At 43.9% G+C, this 24,094-nt stretch overlaps 1 protein-coding gene across 1 annotated transcript in view; it reads right to left on the bottom strand.

The window, feature by feature from the left end:
- The window catches only part of LOC126262287 (peptidyl-alpha-hydroxyglycine alpha-amidating lyase 2-like), a 210,236-nt gene extending 188,267 nt beyond the window's left edge, over positions 1–21,969 (bottom strand). Inside the window, exon 1 of the mRNA XM_049958806.1 lies at positions 21,796–21,969. Within this exon, the coding sequence (XP_049814763.1) occupies positions 21,796–21,930 (135 nt within the window). The 5' untranslated portion in view covers positions 21,931–21,969. The remainder of the gene's footprint in view (positions 1–21,795) is intronic.
- Positions 21,970–24,094: the final 2,125 nt, after the last annotated feature.

Below are 24,094 nucleotides of genomic sequence, written 5' to 3'. Positions count from 1 at the left end.
AGCCCCGTGTAAGTATGTTGTTGGCATCATGGTGGATATCAGTGGCGCCTTCGACAACCTATGGTAGCCTTCGCTCTTCTCCTGCCTTCGGGAGAAGGGGTGTCCAGGGCTGCTATATGGGTGTTTGAGGAGCTATTGTGAAGATCGGGAGGTATGGCTATCATCCCCTAGTGGGAAAGTCCGGAAAACCATCACCAAGTGTTGCCCCCAGGGCTCCGTGTTGGGTCCCCTTTTTTGGGACATCCACATGGAGCCTCTTCTGGAAAGCCTGCAACAGAGCGAAGAAGTGCTAGAGGTGATAGCCTACGCTGACGACCTCCTCCTGCTGGTCGGCGGCCGAAGTCGCGAGGATATAGAACCTAAAATAGAGCGAACACTAAATAAACTACAACTATGGTGCCGTAACACCAAAATGACGATCTCACCAACCAAGTCGACTTACCTGCTACTTAAAGGACAATTAACGAGAAACCCGACCGTGAGAATTGACGGTACGCCTTTTCTACGGAGACGAGAAACGCGCTACTTAGGAATCATCATCGATGAAAGGTGGAACTTTGCAAGGCACATAGAAACCGTAACCCAGAAAGCCCTACAATTATTAAATAACCTGATTTCTATAGGACACAAGAGATTCCACCTCCCGCCTCACTTAATCAAGCTCTACCACAACAGTATACTGACATCAATAGTGGGTTACGGCTCAGGAGTCTGGGCCCACAGGCTCACGAGGGTGGTGCCTGCCATGACGGTGAGAAGAGTACAAAGAAACATGATATTAAGGTCCGTGGGAGCATATAGATCTTCTCTGGGTGGAGCACTGCTAATCATAATGGGGCTCTGCCCTTTAGATATTAAGATCAGGGAACAGGCCGCTTGGTACTGGGCCAGAAAGGGTATTAACACCAAGGTAGAGGAAATTATGGGGGTAATAGTCAGGGAAAAAAGGGAGATAAGGGAAAGAGGGACAGATCTATGGCAGGAGATATGGGAGTCGGACGAAACTGGTAGAAGAACCTTTCAGTTCCTACCAGACGTCAAGGAAAGACTAAAAATGAAATATTTTGAGCCAACTAGGGGTTTGTTTCACTTTCTCACCGGTCATGGTCCATATCCGACTTATCTAAGTCGGTTTGGGAAAAGGGCGACGCCTGCGTGTGACTGTGGTGCACCGGAGGGTACTCCTGACCATGTGGTTTACGAGTGCCCCCTTTTCGATGATGTAGCCGGGACACTGAGACGACAACTACCAAGTACAAATACCTATGACCTTCTGAGACAAGAGGAGACCTTTCAAAGACTAAACATACTAGCCAACGAGGTATCACAAAAAGTATTAAAAGCTTTTCTGAGAGACCTACAAGCCTAGTTAAATAGAAAACACCGATTGCGACCACAGCTCTGGTCCCATACCGCCCGTTCGTGGATAGGTCGACTTCACAGTTGGAATCCGCCACGACCGGGACTAGGGGGACTGGGGTGATCCCGAATATGACAACGCACTAAACCATGATGTAGAACAAAAAGTAGATTTAGGCAATTAGAATAGGATAGTAAATTAGGAACCTGCAGCGATAAACCACCCTTGCCTGCCCGGTGCCAGGGGCACGCCCATAGGGATTAGCTCTATGGGCAAGGCTTCCAAAGTATGTTTATAATTACACTGGCACAATTGTAACGCTGCAGACAGTTAGTATTAACCCTTTTATAGTAACTAGAATTCAAGCTAACAAAAATAAGAAGTAGTCTGCCTAGTACTAACCGCATAACTGTCTGTAATTAAGTATAATGTAAAAGCTGCTATTGTATAAGGTAGGAACATAGGACCCACTAATCAATAAGGTGGTGGGTCAATCTTGTATAATTATTATTCTGTTATGAAATAAAGAAAATTTAAAAAAAAAAAAAAAAGTGACACCCAGTCACCTGACCACGTTCGAAGTCCGTGAGTTCTGCAGAGCGCCCCAGTCTGCTCTCTCACGATGTCTACTGAGGTTGCTGATATGGAGTACCTGGCAGTAGGTGGCAGCACAATGCACCTGATATGAAAAAGTATGTTTTTGGGGCTGTCCGGATACTTTTTATCACATAGTGTATTATATAATGGTAAGACAGAGATTTAGGAACCAGGTTTTACATTGTAAGACATTTCCAGGGGCAGATGTGGACTCTGACCACAATCTATTGGTTATGACCTGTAGATTAAAACTGAAGAAACTGCAAAAAGGTGGGAATTTAAGGAGATGGGACCTGGATAAACTGAAAGAACCAAACGTTGTACAGAGTTTCAGGGAGAGCATAAGGGAACAATTGACAGGAATGGGGGGGGGGGGGGGGGGAAGAAATACAGTAGAAGAAGAATGGGTAGCTTTGAGGGATGAAGTAGTGAAGGCAGCAGAGGATCAAGTAGGTAAAAAGACAAGGGCTAGTAGAAATCCTTGGGTAACAGAAGAAATATTGAATTTAATTGATGAAAGGAGAAAATATAAAAATGCAGTAAATGAAGCAGGCAAAAAGGAATACCAACGTCTCAAAAATGAGATCGACAGGAAGTGCAAAATGGCTAAGCAGGGATGGCTAGAGGACAAATGTAAGGATGTAGAGGCTTGTCTCACTAGGGGTAAGATAGATACTGCCTACAGGAAAATTAAAGAGACCTTTGGAGAAAAGAGAACCACTTGTATGAATATCGAGAGCTCAGATGGCAACCCAGTTCTAAGCAAAGAAGGGAAGGCAGAAAGGTGGAAGGAGTATATAGAGGGTCTATACAAGGGCGATGTACTTGAGGGCAATATTATGGAAATGGAAGAGGATGTAGATGAAGATGAAATGGGAGATACGATACTGCGTGAAGAGTTTGACAGAGCACTGAAAGACCTGAGTCGAAACAAGGCCCCCGGAGTAGACAACATTCCATTGGAACTACTGACGGCCTTGGGAAAGCCAGTCCTGACAAAACTCTACCATCTGGTGAGCAAGATGTATGAAACAGGCGAAATACCCACAGACTTCAAGAAGAATATAATAATTCCAATCCCAAAGAAAGCAGGTGTTGACAGATGTGAGAATTACCGAACAATCAGTTTAATAAGCCACATTTGCAAAATACTAACACGAATTCTTTACAGACGAATGGAAAAACTAGTAGAAGCCGACCTCGGGGAAGATCAATTTGGATTCCGTAGAAATACTGGAACACGTGAGGCAATACTGACCTTACGACTTATCTTAGAAGAAAGATTAAGGAAAGGCAAACCTACGTTTCTAGCATTTGTAGACTTAGAGAAAGTTTTTGACAATGTTGACTGGAATACTCTCTTTCAAATTCTAAAGGTGGCAGGGGTAAAATACAGAGAGCGAAAGGCTATTTACAATTTGTACAGAAACCAGATGGCAGTTCTAAGAGTCGACGGGCATTAAAGGGAAGCAGTGGTCGGGAAGCGAGTAAGACAGGGTTGTAGCCTCTCCCCGATGTTATTCAATCTGTATATTGAGCAAGCAGTAAAGGAAACAAAAGAAAAATTCGGAGTAGGTATTAAAATCCATGGAGAAGAAATAAAAACTTTGAGGTTCGCCGATGACATTGTAATTCTGTCAGAGACAGCAAAGGACTTGGAAGAGCAGTTGAACGGAATGGATGGTGCCTTGAAGGGAGGATATAAGATGAACATCAACAAAAGCAAAACGAGGATAATGAAATGTAGTCGAATTAAGTCGGGTGATGTTGAGGGTATTAGATTAGGAAATGAGACACTTAAAGTAGTAAAGGAGTTTTGCTGTTTGCGGAGCAAAATAACTGATGATGGTCGAAGTAGAGAGGATATAAAATGTAGACTGGCAATGGCAAGGAAAGCGTTTCTGAAGAAGAGAAATTTGTTAACATCGAGTATAGATTTAAGTGTCAGGAAGTCATTTCTGAAAGTATTTGTATGGAGTGTAGCCATGTATGGAATTGAAACATGGACAATAAATAGTTTGGACAGTAAGAGAATAGAAGCTTTCGAAATGTGGTGCTACAGAAGAATGCTGAAGACTAGATGGGTAGATCACATAACTAATGAGGAGGTACTGAATAGGATTGGGGAGAAGAGAACTTTGTGGCACAACTTGACCAGAAGAAGGGATCGGTTGGTAGGACATGTTCTGAGGCATCAAGGGATCACCAATTTAGTATTGGAGGGCAGCGTGGAGGGTAAAAATCGAAGGGGGAGACCAAGAGATGAATACAGATTCAGAAGGATGTAGGTTGCAGTAGGTACTGGGAGATGAAGAAGCTTGCACAGGATAGAGTAGCATGGAGAGCTGCATCAAACCAGTCTCAGGACTGAAGACCACAACAACAACAACAGTGTATGAGCGCTCGTTCATCTTCACTACTATGAACAAGCGCTCACAGCTCTCATAGTGTTCATGTTAGAGCCTGTGTTTACGAGACAATTTTTTCTTGATTTGGTCCACACTACCCCTCAGAAATATGGAGAGCAAAGTGCTCGCAGAAGAAGTGGCTGGCCGGAGTGGCCCAGCGGTTCTAGGCGCTTCAGTCTGGAACCGCGTGACCGCTACGGTCGCAGGTTCGAATCCTGCCTCGGGCATGGATGTGTGTGATGTCCTTAGGTTAGTTAGGTTTAAGTAGTTCTAGGGGATTGATGACCTCAGAAGTTACGTCCCATAGTGCTCAGAGCCTTTTCAACAATTTTTTTTTTTTGTTTCACAGTGACGAAGATGAAGACGTGGTTTCAGCTCTTAACGATGCATTTTAGACTCCATTTTGCTAAACTTTTTGCTTCCAATGATCGTTTCTGTCATGTTTCTGAATTATGATCATTCCTCCTGAACATCCTGTGTACTTAATACACAAAACATAGTCACTTTCGTATTTTAAACATACCTGCACAACAGCAACGGTTCCACGTAATAAAATTATAAACAGCCGACCAGTTGCAATGGATAAAGAATTCTTTACCTAGGTTTCGACAACAGTAAATTTGTCTTCTTCAGAAGGTGGCAATTTTACATTAGTAAGGACTAATGTACCATCGCCGTTTTTACAAATGTCGGCATAGATCCATTTGTCAAAATTAAAATATAGCCATAGAATTAGGGTTTGTCACGTAAATATAAATTAGTACATCTGCCCGAACAGTTCGACGACGTTTGCAGCAGGATGGACTATCAGCTCGGAGACCATGGCTGCGGTTACCCTTACCGCTGCATCACAGACAGGAGCGCCTGCGATGGTGTACTCAACGACGAACCTGGGTGCACGAATGGCAAAACTTCATTTTTTCGGATGAATCCAGGTTCTATTTACAGCATCATGATGGTGGCATCCGTGTTTGGCGACATCGCGGTGAACGCACATTGAAAGCGTGTATTCGTCATCGCCATACTGGCGTATCACCCCGCGTGATGGTATGGGGTGCCATTGGTGACACGTCTCGGTCACGTCTTGTTCGCATTGACGGCACTTTCAACACTCGACGTTACATTTCAGATGTGTTACGACCCGTGGCTCTACCCTTCATTCGATCCCTGAGAAACCCTACATTTCAGCAAGATAATGCGCGGCCGCAGGTTGCAGGTCCTGCACGGGCCTTTCTGGATGCAGAAAATGTTCGACTACTGCCCTGGCCAGCACATTCTCCAGATCTCTCACCAACTGAAAACGTCTGATCAATGGTGGCCAAGGAACTGGCTCGTCACAATACGCCAGTCACTACTCTTGATGAACTGTGGTATCGTGTTGAAGCTGCATGGGCAGCTGTACCTGTACACGCCATCCAAGCTCTGACTCAATGCCCAGGCGTATCAAGGCTGTTATTACGGCCAGTGGTGGTTGTTCTGGGTGCTAATTTCTCAGGATCTATGCATCCAAATTGCGTGAAAATGTAATCACATGTCAGTCCTAGTATAATATATTTGTCCAATGAATACCCGTTTATCATCTGCATTTTTTCTTGGTGTGGCAATTTTAATGGCCAGTAGTGTACTTGCCCAAGCCGCTAATATCCTGTAGATAGGCTTTCCCGAAACTTGGTAATGGAGGAAATTTGTATTACTATATTTTGCCATGAAAGGAAGGAGAAGGAGACGCTTTGTCTCGTTATTGACTTGAGGTAATGTCCCAACCATTAGCGGCTGCGAAGGGGGGGGGGGGGGTGTCGCAAGAGCAGACGCTTGCCCCCTCCTGGTATTTTGAGAACAGAATTCTAAGAGTGGCTGTGCACGGCTGCGGTTTATTTCAGGTGATAATCAAGGGAAATTTCCCAAGTTCTGTGATATAAGAAATGACAATTTTAGCGTCTTGTTCCCTCTTACATAAATTTCTGCGCACGCCCATACGTCTGACATGAACAGGATGAACATTAATAAAACTGACAAACTGCAGGGACGGATTCCTGGCTGGAAATGGAGGGAGAAAGGTCCTCCGAACATGTGTGCGGAAATGGACAGTGTGTGTACAACGACAGTAAATACTCCCAGATCAGAGCACAGAGCTGCATCGCATCCACGTCACAATATCTCAAGCAATTAGACTGAGGACCGATTCGTGGAGATAACATCTTGGACCTACTGATAATAAACAGACCCGAACTTTTCGACTCTGTAAGCGCAGAACAGGGAATCACTGATCATAAAGCCGTTGCAGCATCCCTGAATATGGAAGTAAATAGGAATATAAAAAAAGGGAGTAAGGTTTATCTGTTTAGCAAGAGTAATAGAAGGCAGATTTCAGACTACCTAACAGATCAAAACGAAAATTTCTGTACCCACACTGACAATGTTGAGTGTTTATGCAAAAAGTTCAAGGCAACCGTAAAATGCGTTTTAGACAGGTACGTCCCAAGTAAAACTGTGAGGGACAGGAAAAACCCACCTTGGTTCAACTACAAAGTTAGGAAACTCCTGCGGAATCAAAGTGAGCTTCACTGCAAGTTTAAACGCAGCCAAGACCTCTCAGACAAACAGAAGCTAAACGATGTCAAAGTCAGCGTAAGGAGGGCTATGCGGGAAGCGTTCAGTGAATTCGAAAATAAAATTCTACGTACCGACTTGACAGAAAATCCTAGGAAGTTCTGGTCTTACGTTAAATCAGTAAGTGGCTAGAAACAGCATATCCAGACACTCTGGGACGATGATGGCATTGAGACAGAGGATGGCACGCGTAAAACTGAAATACTAAACACCTTTTTCCAAAGCTTTTTCACAGAGGAAGACCGCACTGCAGTTCCTTCTCTAAATCCTCGCACAAACGAAAAAATGGCTGACATCGAAATAAGTGTCCAAGGAATAGAAAAGCAACTGAAATCACTCAACAGAGGAAAGTCCACTGGACCTGACGGGATACCAATTCGATTCTACACAGAGTACGCGAAAGAACTTGCCCCCCTTCCAACAGCCGTGTACCGCAAGTCTCTAGAGGAACGGAGGGTTCCAAATGATTGGAAAAGAGCACAGGTAGTCCCAGTCTTCAAGAAGGGTCGCCGAGCAGATGCGCCAAAGTATAGACCTATATCTCTGACATCGATCTGTTGTAGAATTTTAGAACATGTTTTTTGCTCGCGTATCATATCATTTCTGGAAACCCAGAATCTACTCTGTAGGAATCAACATGGATTCCGGAAACAGCGACCGTGTGAGACCCAACTCGCTTTATTTGTTCATGAGACCCAGAAAATATTAGATACAGGCACCCAGGTAGATGCCATGTTCCTTGACTTCCGGAAGGCGTTCGATACAGTTCTGCACTGTCGCTTGATAAACAAAGTAAGAGCCTACGGAATATCAGACCAGCTGTGTGGCTGGATTGAAGAGTTTTTAGCAAAGAGAACACAGCATGTTGTTCTCAATGGAGAGACGTCTACAGACGTTAAAGTAACCTCTGGCGTGCCACAGGGGAGTGTTATGGGACCATTGCTTTTCACAATATATATAAATGACCTAGTAGACAGTGTCGGACGTTCCATGCGGCTTTTCGCGGATGATGCTGTAGTATACAGGCAAGTTGCAACATTAGAAAATTGCAGCGAAATGCAGGAAGATCTGCAGCGGATAGGCACTTGGTGCAGGGAGTGGCAACTGACCCTTAGCATAGACAAATGTAATGTATTGCTAATACATAGAAAGAAGGATCCTTTATTGTATGATTATATATAGCGGAACAAACACTGGTAGCAGTTACTTCTGTAAAATATCTGGGAGTATGCGTGCGGAACGATTTGAAGTGGAATGATCATATAAAATTAATTGTTGGTAAGGCGGGTGCCAGGTTGAGATTCATTGGGAGAGTGCTTAGAAAATGTAGTCCATCAACAAAGGAGGTGGCTTACAAAACACTCGTTCGACCTATACTTGAGTATTGCTCATCAGTGTGGGATCCGTACCAGGTCGGGTTGACGGAGGAGATAGAGATGATCCAAAGAAGAGCGGCGCGTTTCGTCACAGGGTTATTTGGTAACCGTGATAGCCTTACGGAGATGTTTAGCAAACTAAAGTGGCAGACTCTGCAAGAGAGGCGCTCTGCACCGCGTTGTAGCCTGGTGTCCAGGTTTCGAGAGGGTGCGTTTCTGGATGAGGTATCGAATATATTGCTTCCCCCTACTTATTCCTACCGAGGAGATCACGAATGTAAAATTAGATAGATTCGAGCGCGCACGGAGGCTTTCCGGCAGTCGTTCTTCCCGCGAACCATACGCGACTGGAACAGGAAAGGGAGGTAATGACAGGCACGTAAGGTACCCTCCGCCACATACCGTTGGGTGGTTTGCGGAGTATAAATGTAGATGTAGATGTAGATCTTCAGAGTGGGCAAGTGGCCTCCATCGATCTGCTGGTGATAGGGAAATAGCGGCTGTCGTGCCGGATACACATAATCGTACTTTGGTGTACAGCATGATGTCGGGCCACATGCCTGGAGCATGTATTAGGGTTCGTCTCAATATCCTGTAGAAGCCGATCCTCCAAATCTGTTGTACGCACAGTCCGCCACCTGCTTGCACGTTCGTCTGTCTGAGAGGACCCATGATCACACGAGCGTCCAAAAAGGGCTTCAGATGTTTTGTGGTGAGGTTGGTGTCTGTGGGGGCACTTGTAAAGCTGTGCTGCCTCTCGGGCGTTTCCATCTTCTTGGCCGTACACGAACTCCATCGCGTGCTGTTCTCAACATGAGTGCCGGACCATTCTGCTGCATACTATACGCTGTGTGAATCACATAGCCTGCTACACACAAGGAGTACACGACGGGTGGTCAGAGGAACTCTCATTCATCGGCGTCATCTACCGTGGCAACGGTGCATTTAAGGGCACATATTAACAGGACCTTTTCTTCTCAGTTCCCAGTCAGGATTCCGTCACTGCAGTTTGTCGGTTTTATTAATGTTCACCCTCTATCTCCTACGCCTTTACTGTCTGTCGCGGAGTATAGGCTCATAACACTTGACTGTCCAGTGAATGTAGTCGTTAATGGTACTTGGAAAAGGCCACAAGGCACAGAAAGATATCAGCTAAGACATAGATTGCGAAATCAGATCCTGGATTGTAAGTACACCCAGAAGTCGTTACAAAATGACAGTTCAGTAGCAATGGAGAGTAGGCTGAAGGTTATGACAAACAACGGGAAAGGAAAGTACACACGGGGAGTAGAATGTTGAAGTACTGCGGAATGAGATTGTAAGTACTGTGACACTGAATACAACAATATTGTTTCTTGACCAAGTCCTGAATCTGGATTCGCCGGTTACTGATCGGTTGAAGACGGAACACGTCGGTCGACTTCGGGTCGCGTGTGTGTTTTGTGCCTGGCCGCTGCCTAAATTGGCGATTTAATGTGTGACGCAGTCGTTACGAAATGATTATCCTTGTGTGTCGTGCCAAACCAGTAAGCATATGTGTAGTGCCAGAGCTGTTTGAGGAAAAGACAGTTTGTTCCCCCACCCCCACATCGTCGCTCTCCGATGCTATCTACGCGTTGGGCTTCGGTAAACGGAATTTGCTTTATCCCCTCTCCACAACTCCACCCCCCTAAATCCTCGGTCAGGATATCTTGAACAGGCTATAAGTAGTTCAGTTAAGGGGGAATAGACATTTCTAAAAGGGGTAATCACAGAACTTGGACAGAGACGTATACGCGTAAGAAATTCAACTGCGAAAAAATTGCAGGTTCCAGAAGAAAAACTTCAATTGATCGACGAAAGAAGGAAATACAGAAGTAGTCATGAAAAGAACGATATAAGTCATTTAGTAACAAAGTCAATACGAAGCACAGGAATAATGTGAAGAAATCGAAAAGTTAAATGTCGTCTGAAGGACGCATTAAGAATGGACCTGTCAATCGACACTCGTAGAGCAATAAATGTACGTTGATTTGGAGGGCATAGGAGCTCCAAGATTAGAGATTGACAGAGTTTTGGAAGACTTGTGACCAAGCAAGGCAGAGATAGATAACATAATACAAGCGGAATTTCTGAAATCAATGGGGAAGTGGCAACCAAACGATGAACCAAGCTTAGTTTCTAGATTATATGAGACTGGAGACATGCCCTCGGACTGTTCAAGTAATACTATCCAACCAGACACGAAGATAGCAAGGGCACATAAGTGCGAGAATAATTGCATAATCAGCTTAGAAGCTCATGCACCAACGTTATTCACAATAATAATATACAGAGGACTTTAAAAAAATTGAGGATTTGATAGATGACAATAACTTTGGCTGTAGGAAGGTAAAGGCATCAGAGAGACTGTTTAGGCGTTGCAGTTGATAATGAAAGTGAGACTTACAAAAAATCAATACTTTTTCCTAGGATCCGTCTACCTACAAGTTTAAGATCCTCAGAAACATAGCTGCACAACATAAGAAAACAGGGGTAATATTCTGTACGAAAAAAGATAAGATTAGCTGATGACATTGCGGTTCTCAGTGAAAGTGTGGAATTACACGGACTGTTGAATGGAAGGAAGAGGCTTATGAGCATAGAATATGGGCTGTGAGGAAACCAGAGAGAAACTCGTGGCAGGCCGCATCAAACCAGTAAGAAGACTGATGGCTACAAGAAAAGAAAGGATCCTGTACATCGAGGAAAGAATGAAGGAAATGAAAGAACGATTCAGATCTGGAATTAAAGCTGAAGGTGAAAAAAAAGTTCACTGATGACATTGTTGTTCTCCATGGAAGTGAGGAATTATTACAGGACATGTTGAATGAAATGAAGAGGCTTGTGAGCATAGAATCTGGGTTGTGAGGAAGCCAAATAAAGGTGAAAGTATTAAGGAGCTGCAAAAATGAGATTAGCGGCAAACTTCAAAATTGGGGACCATATAGTAGAAGGAATTCTGCAATTGGGAAGCAGAATAACGTATGACGGATGAAGCAAGGAATACATAAAAATCAGAGTAGCACAAGCGAAGAGAGCAGCATTCGTCACTAAAGGAGTCCGCTAGTGTCCGGCGTAGGCTCTAACTGGAGAAACATTCTGAGAATGTACTTCTGAACATCTGGAGTACAGTATCGCATGGGAGTGCATGTGGACTATGTGAAGACCGGAATACTGAGAGATTATCGTTTTACCACTACGTACAGTCATCGAGTACAGGGTGGTTCATTGACAGTGACCGGGCCAAATTTCTCACGAAATAAGCACCAAACGAAAAAACTACAAAGAACGAAACTTGTCTAGCTTGAAGGGGGAAACCATATGGCGCTATGGTTGGCCCGCAAGATGGCGCTGCCATAGGTCAAACGGATATCAACTGCGTTTTTTAAAATAGGAACCCCCATTTTTTATTACATATTCGTGTAGTACGTAAAGAAATATGAATGTTTTAGTTGGAGCACTTTTTTCGCTTTGTGATAGATGGCACTGTAATAATCACAAACGTATAAATACGTGCTATCACGAAACATTCCGCCAGTGCGGACGGTATTTGCTTCGTTATACGTTACCCGTGTTAAAATGGACCGTTTACCAATTGCGGAAACCGTCGATATCGTGTTGACGGATGACTGTTCTGATCAAAATGCCCAACGGGCGTGTGCTATGTATGCTGCTCGGTATCCTGGACGACATCATCCAAGTGTCCGCACCGTTCGCCAGATAGTTACGTTTCTTAAGGAAACAGAAAGTCTTCAGCCACATGTGAAACGTCAACCACGACCTGCAAGAAATAATGATGCTCAAGTAGGTGTTTTAGCTGCTGTCGTGGCTAATCCACACATCAGTAGCAGACAAACTGCGCAAGAATCGAGAAACTCAAAAACGTTGAGAATGCTACATCAACATCGATTGCACCCTTACCATATTTCTATGCACCAGGAATTGCATGGCGACGACTTTGAACGTCGTGTACAGTTCTGCCACTGGGCACAAGAGAAATTGCGTGACGATGACAGATTTTTTGCACGCGTTCTATTTAGCGACGAAGCATCATTCACCAACAGCGGTAACGTAAACGGGCATAATATGCACTATTGGGCAACGGAAAATCCACGATGGCTGCGACAAGTGGAACATCGGTTACCTTGGCGGTTTAGTGTATGGTGCGGCATTATCGGAGGAAGGATGATTGGCCCCCATTTCATCGATGGCAATCTAAATGATGCAATGTATGCTGATTTCCTACGTAATGTTCTACCGATGTTACTACTAGATGTTTCACTGCATGACAGAATGGCGATGTACTTCCAACATGATGGATGTCTGGCACATAGCTCGCGTGCGATTGAAGTGGTATTGAATAGGATATTTGATGACAGTTGGATTGGTCGTCGAAGGGCCATACCATGGCCAGCACGTTCACCGGATCTGAGGTCCCCGGATATCTTTCTGTGGGGAAAGTTGAAGGATATTTGCTATCGTGATCCACCGACAATGCCTGACAACATGCGTCAGCGCATTGTCAATGCATGTGCGAACATTACGGAAGGCGAACTACTCGCTATTGAGTGAATGTCGTTACACGTATTGCCAAATGCATTGAGGTTGACGGACATCATTTTGAGCATTTATTGCATTAATGTGGTATTTACAGGTAATCACGCTGTAACACCATGTGTTCTCAGAAAAGATACGTTCCCAAAAGTACATGTATCACATTGGAACAAGCGAAATAAAATGTTCAAAGGTACCTACGTTCTGTATTTTAATTCAAAAAACCTACCTGTTACCAACTGTTCGTCTAAAATTGTGAGCCATATGTTTGTGACTATTTTAACACGGGTAATGTATCACGTAGCAAATACCATCCGCACTGGTGGAATGTTACATGATAGCACGTTCTTATACGTTTGTGACTATTACAGCGCCATCTATCACAAAGCGAAGAAAGTGGTGCAACTAAAACATTCATATTTCTTTACGTAGTACACGAACATGTAATAAAAACGGGTGTTCTTTTTTTTTTAAAAAAAAAAAAAGAACAGTTGATTTACGTTTGACCTATGGCAGCGCCATCTAGCGGGCCAACCATAGCGCCATCTGGTTTCCCCCTTCAAGCTAGACAAGTTTCGTTCTCTGTAGTTTTTTCGTTTGACACTTGTTCCGTGAGATATTTGGCCCGGTCACGATCAATGGACCACCCTGTATACAGCAGAAATTAAAATGCCGTTACACCGAGAAAAATGTACAGTGTTACAGCGCCTGAAAATAAACTAATATGTTGAAGAGGAACAGTTTATTGTTCAAATTCATGTCACAGCAACAATTCAGTGAACGCTTCTGGGTGGCAGGGCCGGAGAGACGGTCGCAGCAGTCGCAGCAGTCGTGGGAACGACGACTGTGCACCGACGTAAAACAGACGTGAATGGCTACCGGACTGTTTGTTGCAGATCGTTGGCGCGTGCCGTTCTCCGGTGATTACGTTTTCTGCCCCACAGCGCGGAAGGACGTGGGCACATCCAGCGAGAAACGTCGGGGAAAAAACAACTGCAATCGTTCCTGGGAAAACAAACGCCGACAGGTGCACCATTTTGGTCTGCGAATTGCCTACAAGTGACCTATGAGTTCCATTTCTCTACATGAAAACCTTATAGGTCCATAACGTCTGGGTCCTTTCTCTAAGGATCCACGCTTGGATATACGTGCTGTCTACGATTTGTAATGTAGTATTTGACAGTAATATTAGCAAAACAGATCTGTGGAATGTTGTCCGCACAGCACTCCATTGTCTGGTTGTTAACAGCACAAGACCAGATAAAACTCTATCGAAGTTAGACTTGGTAAATAAATTACTGCACAGTTTATTACACATGTGAATTGATTATGTTATGGGCAAGAAAATGAATTCTTCCACTTTCACATGAAAAAGCTTGTAACCTTACTGTAACGTATCGCTGTGTTATTTTGATTCAGCGTTGTCACGATTAAACGATAATTGTCCTGTTACATTTTTTTTCTGGAAGTGGCAAGTATTCGACTTCTCGCCGGAAGGGAGCTCAGCGGTCCTGTAAAGTCGGCCGAAGGCTTTCTATGGTGTCTGAAGAACACGGAACGAGCATCTATAGGGTGGCAGCCAGTTTCCAGGAAACAAGTTGTTCAAAAATGGCTCTGAACACTATGGGACTTAACTTCTGAGGTCATCAGTCCCCTAGAACTTAGAACTACTTAAACCTAATTAACCTAAGGGCATCATACACATCCATGCCCAAGGCAGGATCCGAACTTGCGACCGTAGCGATCGCCCGGTTCGAGACTGTAGCGCCTAGAACCGCTCGGCCACTTCGGCCGGCAAACAAGTTGTGTTTGCCGCAATGCTTATTGTGGACAGGTCCTGGCGCTAATCCGATTGCCACAGGCTCTGTCCACACATCAAAGAGGAACCACCTGCGAGCGCATCCCTCGAGTGAGAAAGTTCGTTGCTTCCCTCCAAAATTACGGACTCTTCAATCAAAAGTAACACTGCTGGCACCAGATGTGGTGACCAATAGAGACAGATTGTTTGAAAATAGTACCAGCCTCATGACTCGTAATGATCCCTTTTTGCAAGGTTAGAGTGGCAGGTTTTTCTTCTTTCCTCTAATTGTTATGTAGAATATGGAACATATTTGTTCATCATATTGGCAGGAGCATTCAATCTCCCCTCCAAGTGAAAGCTGGGAATTGTGCGGGTTCTGGAGACAACTTTGATTGGAGAGGATTCGCTTCCTGGCTCTTGTCTGATACTGCCTGGTGCCCTCTCACCGTACTTGAAGAAAGTAGGCTTTGCTCAGGCCGCAGTGTAATCTAGCTTTTGAACAGCTCAAATTTAACTCATTTAGCTATACATTCTCAAAACTCAGTTACCTCTCTCACATATTTGTCTCTTTTAGCTTGCATTTTTGAGGTGTTCAGATGTTGAAGTCTTACTTATTTTTGCTTCCTGCAGTCTTCAAATTAAAAGTGAGTCCCTCCGAGTTTAGAGTCACTTGCTTTTAGTTTTCAACCATTTTCAGAACATTTTTCTGTATTCCAGAATGAGATTTTCACTCTGCAGCGGAGTGTGCGCTGATATGAAACTTCCTGGCAGATTAAAACTGTGTGCCCGACCGAGACTCGAAGTTAGGAAGGTAGGAGACGAGGTACTGGCAGAAGTAAAGCTGTGAGTACCGGGCGTGAGTCGTGCTTCGGTAGCTCTGTTGGTGGAGCACTTGCCCGCGAAAGGCAAAGGTCCCGAGTTCGAGTCTCGGTCGGGCACACAGTTTTAATCTGCCAGGAAGTTTCATTTTTCTGTATTATTCATTGTCATTTCTTCACATGATTAGTTTAAAAACAAGTTTTGTACTCTCTATCTGAATTATATTGTGGTGTCGTATAATGCCGCTATGGTTACTGCAGCCTTAAATGATAAAAATTTAACCAGCTGCTTTTCTAGGATGTTTGCTTCAGTCTGACGAGCTTCTCTTGTGTGCAGTAGCCAAGCACTATTTTTAGAGATCTAAAAGATGGAGGTGGTAACATGTGTCAAGTTCTCACGTGTTTTATAGCAGGGGTAGTTACTGCAGAAGCTATTCACCATTCATGTCAATTGCGTCACGCGTCGCAAGTAGGAACATTTTTTCATACTTCACACTAAATCAGCTAACTGCATGCCAGTGCACTACTTCTTTACAAAACGAGGCAGGTAATTTTCAAACTATTTCGCCAAACAAGATGTGTGCAAATAAGGTACATCTATTTCGTTTACATAGAGTTGAAAAACACTGAAAATATGCTGACACTGACTGGTGCCCTCTCACCGTACTTGAAGAAAGTAAGCTTTGCTCAGGCAGCAGATGACAAAACCAAATTTCCACTTTGGTTAAACTTAGTTATAATTTATTATTGTTTTACTCCTCGACGGATTTCTGTCATTTGGCCATTTTGGCTGGTTCTGAGCACTATGGGACTTAACATCTGAGGTCATCAGTTCCCTTAAACCTAACTAACCTAAGCACATGACACACAGCCATGCCCGAGGCAGGATTCGAACCTGCGACCATAGCAGTTGTGCGGTTCCGGACTGAAGCGCCTAGAACCGCTCGGCCACTACGGCCGGCTTGGCCATTTTCAAGTAGTACATACAACTTACGCATTTTTCATCTAAGTGACAGGTAAGCTCCGCATCTCATGCAGGCATCTCACAAAAGGAATATTTTTGTGTCTGTTTTACTGAAAACAGCTTAACGACCCGTAAAGCAAGCATAGTATCCAAACGGACACAACTGTGCAACACTTGGTTCATGACAGACTAGTTTCGTGCCCTGTTGCATGAGGTGAAGAGCGCACTTAAAACGTTTAGATAGTATAGGATTATATAGCATGTAGTTCTGGAAAACGGCCAGAGCGCAGGAACTTGTCGAGTAGTTCAAGAATAATAAATTACGACAAAGTGCAGCAGAGGTGGAAATGATTTTGTCATTTGCTCAATCTGTGACGGCTGCGAGACCCACCGTGAGTAAAAATTTTCATGCTGCTATAGATCTGGAACAAATTCCCAGCCAGCTGTTTTGCACGGTAAGTGTACTAATCAAATTATCCTGTCTTTGAATCCTGCCATGCAGTTAAAGAAAAAAAAAACGGTACGATGAAGCCACTAACAGCTGTGGTAACGTGAATTTATCTATCGAGAACCTGTTAGGTTCAAGCGGTCGCCTTCAAGTCAGGGATAAAATTACGCAAATTAAAGCAGTGCAGTACTGCTTTCAGAAAATGTTACATTATGGACTAAGCATTTACCCACCCTTGATGAGTATCTATGACACAAAACTGCGTTGAGAACCTTACATGGTTGTAGTTCTGGATACATTGGATTCAATGATAACTGCTTATGTACGCTCCTGAAGGTGTCAGCGTGCTGCCGAAACACTTCGTTACTTGGTAACAAAAATGCAGAAAGCACTGCACTGATGGCTTTCGCCTCGGGTAAAGGTCACAAGGGGACAGCTGTACCAGATGGTGTCGTTAGGCGTGGATGGACGTTTATCTGTGACGTCACGCTCGCTTACGTCAGACTGAGCTCTGAAATCAATCTGCGGGGTCGCTAGAGCCACGTATTGATTGCCTCGCTGCTGTTGCGCGCAGCCGTGGGTGGCTTCCTAGGTCCGGGCAGCGGCGGGGGCGTGCTAGCCTGCAAACCCGGTGACCTCACCCTGCAAAAACTGACTGCTGCCCCCACGTGAGAGAGCGAAGACAAATTTTTCAGGCTCTTGATAGAGAACCTTCTTCCCGATGTTTCAAAGAATAGCAGACTATGTTAGCAGAAGCTCGTGAAATGTTTTGAAAGCAGCTACAGAATTTATACAGATGGATCGAACAGAGTGGTCATATTTATTTCGAGCTTGACGTTTGTCTGATCTATTAATCTTTCTATATCAGTCTTTTTTTAAGTCGACTGTGATGGGTTCTTAGTCTATAATAAACCGATATTCAAACTTAAGTCGTACATATATCGCAATGTTGCGCAATCATTTATTTACTCTAAGAAACATCTAGAACAAATGTTTACCGCTATTTTTTCCGTGGCAAGCTGATCTGAGACGCTTCAAAAACACCGGTTGCAGCATCACTTATTGTTAAATTCTCTGATGGCTTCGCCAGCAACTCTACATACAAATGGAAGCAGGCCCTTACTTAAAGAACGATATATGATATGTCAAAGAAGCGTTGCACATGCAAATGACCCACTCACATGAATATGCACAATAAATGAAATGTGGGGCACCCTCCGAAAGAAATCAGATAGTTACAGTACATTTACTATATCATACACTCATCCAGAGAACGGCTTATGTAGCATAGGATGTGTAGTGAAGTGAGCTAGAGAGCTAGAATTATGCCGACATACGACTGATGTAGGTCAAGAAAAGGAAATTCGTAATCTTACTTAGCCTTCGCAATAAAGAAAAAGGAAATTCCTGCTGAAGCAGCAGATATGGATTTTACATTAGTGATATGCTTCCAGATGATCTGTTTTCTTACTAAACAAACTGATACAAAACATGGCAACATTTGTCTTCACGGTTTATCTGATATTAGAATACAAGCAAACAGCAGCACGCATTTTCTTTCAAACTTAGACGGAATTTGATATGTTCCGGACACTTTGCCTTGCACAGCAGATTAAACCCCGCTGTGAGTAGTTTTGTCTCGGAAAAATCGACGTCGTTCTTCTTATTGTGATAAAGATGATGATCTGATGGTAACTACTGGGTAAAAGGAGGAGGGGCGGTGTTGGAACGATATTTCGCCTGCCATATTGCAGTCAGTTCGAGACCTCGCCTCTTATTTGCTCGCAGGACAAGTCACGGTAACCATCTGGACTAAGCAAATCTGTTACTGATTTCTGGCCAAGAATCTGCAAGCGAAACTTCCTGGCCGATTAAAACTGTGTGCCGGACCGAGACTCGAACTCGGGACCTTTGCTTTTCGCGGGCAAGTGCTAGGTTCACAGGAGAGCTTCTGTAAAATTTGGAAGGTAAGAGACGAGATACTGGTAGAAGTAAAGCTGTGAGGACGGGGCGTGAGTCGTGCTTGGGTAGCTCAGATGATAGAGCACTTGCCCGCAAAAGGCAAAGTTCCCGAGTTCGAGTCTCGGTGCGGCACACAGTTTTAATCTGCCAGGAAGTTTCATATCAGCGCACACTCCGTTGCAGAGTGAAAATCTCATTCTGGACTCTGCAAGTGATTTCTCAGCGACCAAACTTACCACTACCTTAGCTACTATTGTGTAATTTAAACATTCAAGGACAGCTAGTGTAATTCAATGGGTGTAGAGCATAATTTGAAATGAAATTTTTCTGGCTGTGCATGGTTAGACACACGTGTACAAATAAGCCATGCTCGGCACATACATCGTGAACGGTTCAAGATATGGGAACGAGGTTTTCGGCAAGTGGTTGGTAGCAAAGAGGCGCGTATTTTTTGTTACTTGGGCAGTACTCTTAACGCATGTGTCAAGCGAGATATTGAAGTAAGTACATTTCTTTTAAATGGAACGGTGTATTTTTTCTACCGCATTTGATAGGCTTAGAAAACATATAACGCTTGCTATTACTCGCACTGAAACTTTGCGCAAAAATAGTGCTAACCTGGGAAAGACTGCTTTGGCGTAAACGCCGCGGTATCAACTAGTTCCCACTAAAGCTGCTCACTTCAACGTGAGTAGGTACACATACCTGAAATAGTTTTCCCAAGTCGCTTCTGATACGTTAGAACTTAGCATACAGTTCCGTTTACAGCTATCGTAGCTGGCCCTCTACCTAGGTCATAAGGTGGGACCAAAAGGAAGTCTTAGCAGCATGGGTCTATCCTCCTGCTGCATATAACGATTGAGCCTTTGCATGAGAAGCACACTTGGTGAAAGCTCCACCACAATAACCGATTCCGGCCATGTTGGCTCGCAACTTTAGCACATCTGTCGGATACTTCTGCGAAAAGTTGCGGCTCCAACATCAAAAAGCGTTATATCCTTGTAGTCGTATGTTCAAGAGCTTTCGAATGAGTATATTGTTCCATGGTTACTTAAGTATTTAGGTTGACATAGGAGTATTACCCATTTAACAAAATTACGCATCTCTGAGCCCATTATTTGCTGAATACCTCGTTTCGATTTTTTAAACCGTTCGTGAAATAAAACGTGTGCAAGTTCTAGATGATTCACACTGTACGTGGACCTGCTGTGCCATGTGTTGAATCAAGCTTGTTACAGTCTACTTCGGCAAACCCACACCAGCTACCCTCGAATGCTTAATTTGCAAAATAGATGCTAAGGTACTGACGAAACTAATCTTCCGTTTTGGTTGCTGGGAAATCGCTTGCACCTTTTCAGTCAGTGATACGTAACAGCATTAATATCGCTGGGTGGCTACCAAGAGTTAAGAGGGATAGGACGTCAGACGGGACGGCTTTGACCAGGAGAGGCACCACAGGACATTTTACTTTCCACTGCCTATACTTTTGCAGACAAATTCATATAACTTTGCCAGCGTGATCAGGAATGATTCAGGATTCACACTCACAGCAGCGGAAGTTCAAAAACATAACAAACTAATTTTTTTTTACTTGTGAAATTTCATCAATTTTTTCACTTACTATTGACTGCATTTTATGTTCTTTAAGTACACTTGTCTTCATAAGTAAGACAGATTCTTCGATGAATTTTGCACTACTTACTAAACAAAAATTCCTTAATGCAAGCCGGCCGAAGTGGCCGTGCGGTTAAAGGCGCTGCAGTCTGGAACCGCGAGACCGCTACGGTCGCAGGTTCGAATCCTGCCTCGGGCATGGATGTTTGTGATGTCCTTAGGTTAGTTAGGTTTAACTAGTTCTAAGTTCTAGGGGACTAATGACCTCAGCAGTTGAGTCCCATAGTGCTCAGAGCCATTTGATTTGAACCTTAATGCAAGACTCTAGAATTTTCAAAATCTTTGACCAGGAGAGGCATCACAGGACATTTTAATTTCCACTGCCTATACTTTTACAGACAAATTCATATAACTTTGCCAGCATGATCAGGAAGGATTCGGGATTCACACTCATAGCAGCGGAAGTTCAAAAACATAACAAACTAATTTTCTTTACTTGTGAAATTTCATCTTTTTTTTCACTTACTATTGGCTGCATTTTATGTTCTTTACATACACTTTTCTTCATAAGTAAGACAGATTCTTCGATGAATTTTGCACTACCTATTAAACACAAACTCCTTAATGCAAGACTCTAGAATTTTCAAAATGTGTTAAAAACTGTGGTAAAAATTCAGATAATTAACTATAAAATTTGAGGTCAAAATGTAACAGCTCATTCATTTTTTCATAAATTAAATAAATTCTATAGTTTAACACACTTCTAAGTATGATTTGCACGCCGTGAAAAATTCATCGAAGAATGTCGGTTACTTACGAAGAAAAGTGTACCTATAGCGACAAATGTAGCCAATAGTAAGTGACAAAAATGATGAAATTTCACTTGTGAAAAAAAAATTATTTTGCTATGTTTTTGAACTTGTACTGCTATGAGTGTGAATCCTGAATCCTTCTTGGTCATGCTGACAAAGTTTTATGAATTTATTTGTAAAAGTATAGACAGAGGAAATTAAAATGTCTTGTGATACGTCTCCTGTTCCAAGCCGGCCCGTTCGACGTCCTACACCCCCCCCCCGCCCCCCACCCCCCACCCCCCTTAACCAGTCAAGGCTGAGATCTCGGAATTTAAGTGGCTCGCCCTGTGAAGAGAGTGGAGGAAAGGTGGTTGTAACTGCTAGTGTGTCAGTTCTGCGTCGCACGCGGCTGAAGTGCCGGTGTGACGTGCGTGTGGCTTGGGGCAGGGCTGGCACTACGGGCCTCACCTTGGCCGGCCGCATGCCCAGCAGGCGGTCCAGCTCGTCGTAGAACTGGTCCCGCGGGTTGCGGTCCTCGCAGGCGCCCAGCCACGGCACAGAGATGCACAGCGCCACCGCCAACCACAGCCCAGGGCGCGCCATCTTGTCGCTCGATAGACGCTGCTCGAGACTGCTCCACACCCCGCTGCGGCGAAAGCGCGACTGGGGCGTCGCCGCCGCCCTGCGACGGCCGCCGCGCACCACACGCTATCGATCTGCCACGGCTGCCAACTTAGAGCAGCTGTGATTGTGCTGCCGCTTAACACATTTCCGCCCTTGTATCCGAACCTGTGCAAGTTTCATACGTCATGTTCCAGACACTCTGTGACCAAAATGATACTGAAACAGAGGACGACAAAGGCCGAAATACTAAATGTCATTTTTGCGAAGCTGTTTCACAGAGGAAGACTGCACTGTTGTTCCTTCTCTAGAATGCCGCGCAGATGATAAAATGGTGGATATCGAAATAGACGACAGAGGGATAGAGAAACAATTAAAATCTCTCAAAAGAGCAAAGGGTAGCGGAGTACGTGTGGAGTGCACATGTGGGTTTTTTAGGTTAGAGAATTCCCTCCCTAGGCCCGACAAAATGCCTTGTGAGACGCAACAAGGCAGCAGTAGGCAAAACGCAACAGGGAATGACAATATTAATGTGGTAATAGTAAACTGCAGGAGCGTCTATAGAAAGGTCCCAGAACTGCTCTCATTAATAAACGGCCACAACGCCCTCATACTACTAGGGACGGAAAGTTGGCTGAAACCGGAGGTAAACAGTAATGAAATTCTAAACTCACCTTGGAATGTATACCGCAGAGACAGGCTGGAAAGTGAAGAGGGAGGCGTGTTTATAGCGATACAAAGTGCAATAGTATCGAAGGAAATTGTCGGAGATCCGAAATGTGAAATAATTTGGGTGAAGGTCATGGTTAAAGCAGGCTCAGACACGGTAATTGGATGTCTCTATAGGCCCCATGGCTCAGTAGCTGTTGTGGCAGAACACCTGAAGAAAAATTTGGAATATATTTAGAGTAGATTTCCCAACCATGTTATAGTTTTGGGTAGAGATTTTAATTTACCAGATATAGACTGGGAGACTCGAACGTTTATAACAGGTGGCAGGGACAAAGAATCCAGTGAAATTTTTTTAAATGCGTTATCTGGAAACTACCTTGAGCAATTAAACAGAGAACCCACTCGTGGCGGTAACATATTAGACCTTCTGGTGACAAACAGACCCGAACTATTTGAAACAGTTTACGCAGAACAGGGAATCAGCGATCATAAAGCAGTTACTGCATCGATGATTTCAGCCGTAAATAGAAATATTAAAATAGGTAGGAACATTTTTCTGTTTAGCAGAAGCGACAAAAAGCAGATTTCAGAGTACTTGACGGCTCAACACAGAAGTTTTATCTAAAGTACAGATAGTGTTGAGGATCGGTGGACTAAGTTCAAAACCATCATACAATATGTATTACATGAGTATGTGCCAAGCAAGATCGTAAGATATGGGAAAGAGCCACCGTGGTACAACAACCGAGTTTGAAAACTGCTATGGAAGCAAAGGGAACTGCACAGCAAACATAAACATAGCCAAAGCATTGCAGACAAACAAAAATGTAGTGTGAGGAGGTCTATGCGAGAGGCGTTCAACGAATTCGAAAGTAAGGTTCTATGTACTGACTTGGCAGAAATTCCTAAGAAATTTTGGTCTTATGTCAAAGCAGTAGGTGGATCAAAACAAAATATCCAGACACTCTGTGACCAAAATCGTGCTGAAACAGAGGATGACAGACTAAAGGCCGAAATACTAAATGTCTTTTTCCAAAGCTGTTTCACAGAGGAAGACTGCACTGTAGTTCCTTCTCTAGATTGTCGCACAGATGCCAAATGGTAGATATCGAAACAGACGACAGAGGGATAGAGAAACACTTAAAATCGCTCAAAAGAAGAAAGGCCGCTGGACCTGATGGGATACCACTTCGATTATACACCGAGTACGCGAAGGAACTTGCTCCCCCTTCTTGCAGCAGTGTATCGTAGGTCTCTAGAAGAGCGTAGCGTAGGGATTGAAAAAGGCCACAGGTCATCCCCGTTTTCAAGAAGGGACGTCGAACATATGTGCAGAACTATAGACCTATATCTCTAACGTCGATCAGTTGTAGAATTTTGGAACACGTATTATGTTCGAGTATAATGACTTTTCTGGAGACTAGAAATCTACTCTGTACGAATCAGGATGAGTTTCGATAAAGGCGATCGTGTG

The sequence above is a fragment of the Schistocerca nitens genome, chromosome 6 (genome assembly GCF_023898315.1).
Source record: "Schistocerca nitens isolate TAMUIC-IGC-003100 chromosome 6, iqSchNite1.1, whole genome shotgun sequence".
NCBI classification, from domain to species: Eukaryota; Metazoa; Arthropoda; class Insecta; order Orthoptera; family Acrididae; genus Schistocerca; species Schistocerca nitens.
Note: the sequence above shows the minus strand (reverse complement) of the source record. Positions and strands in the feature narration are given on the sequence as shown.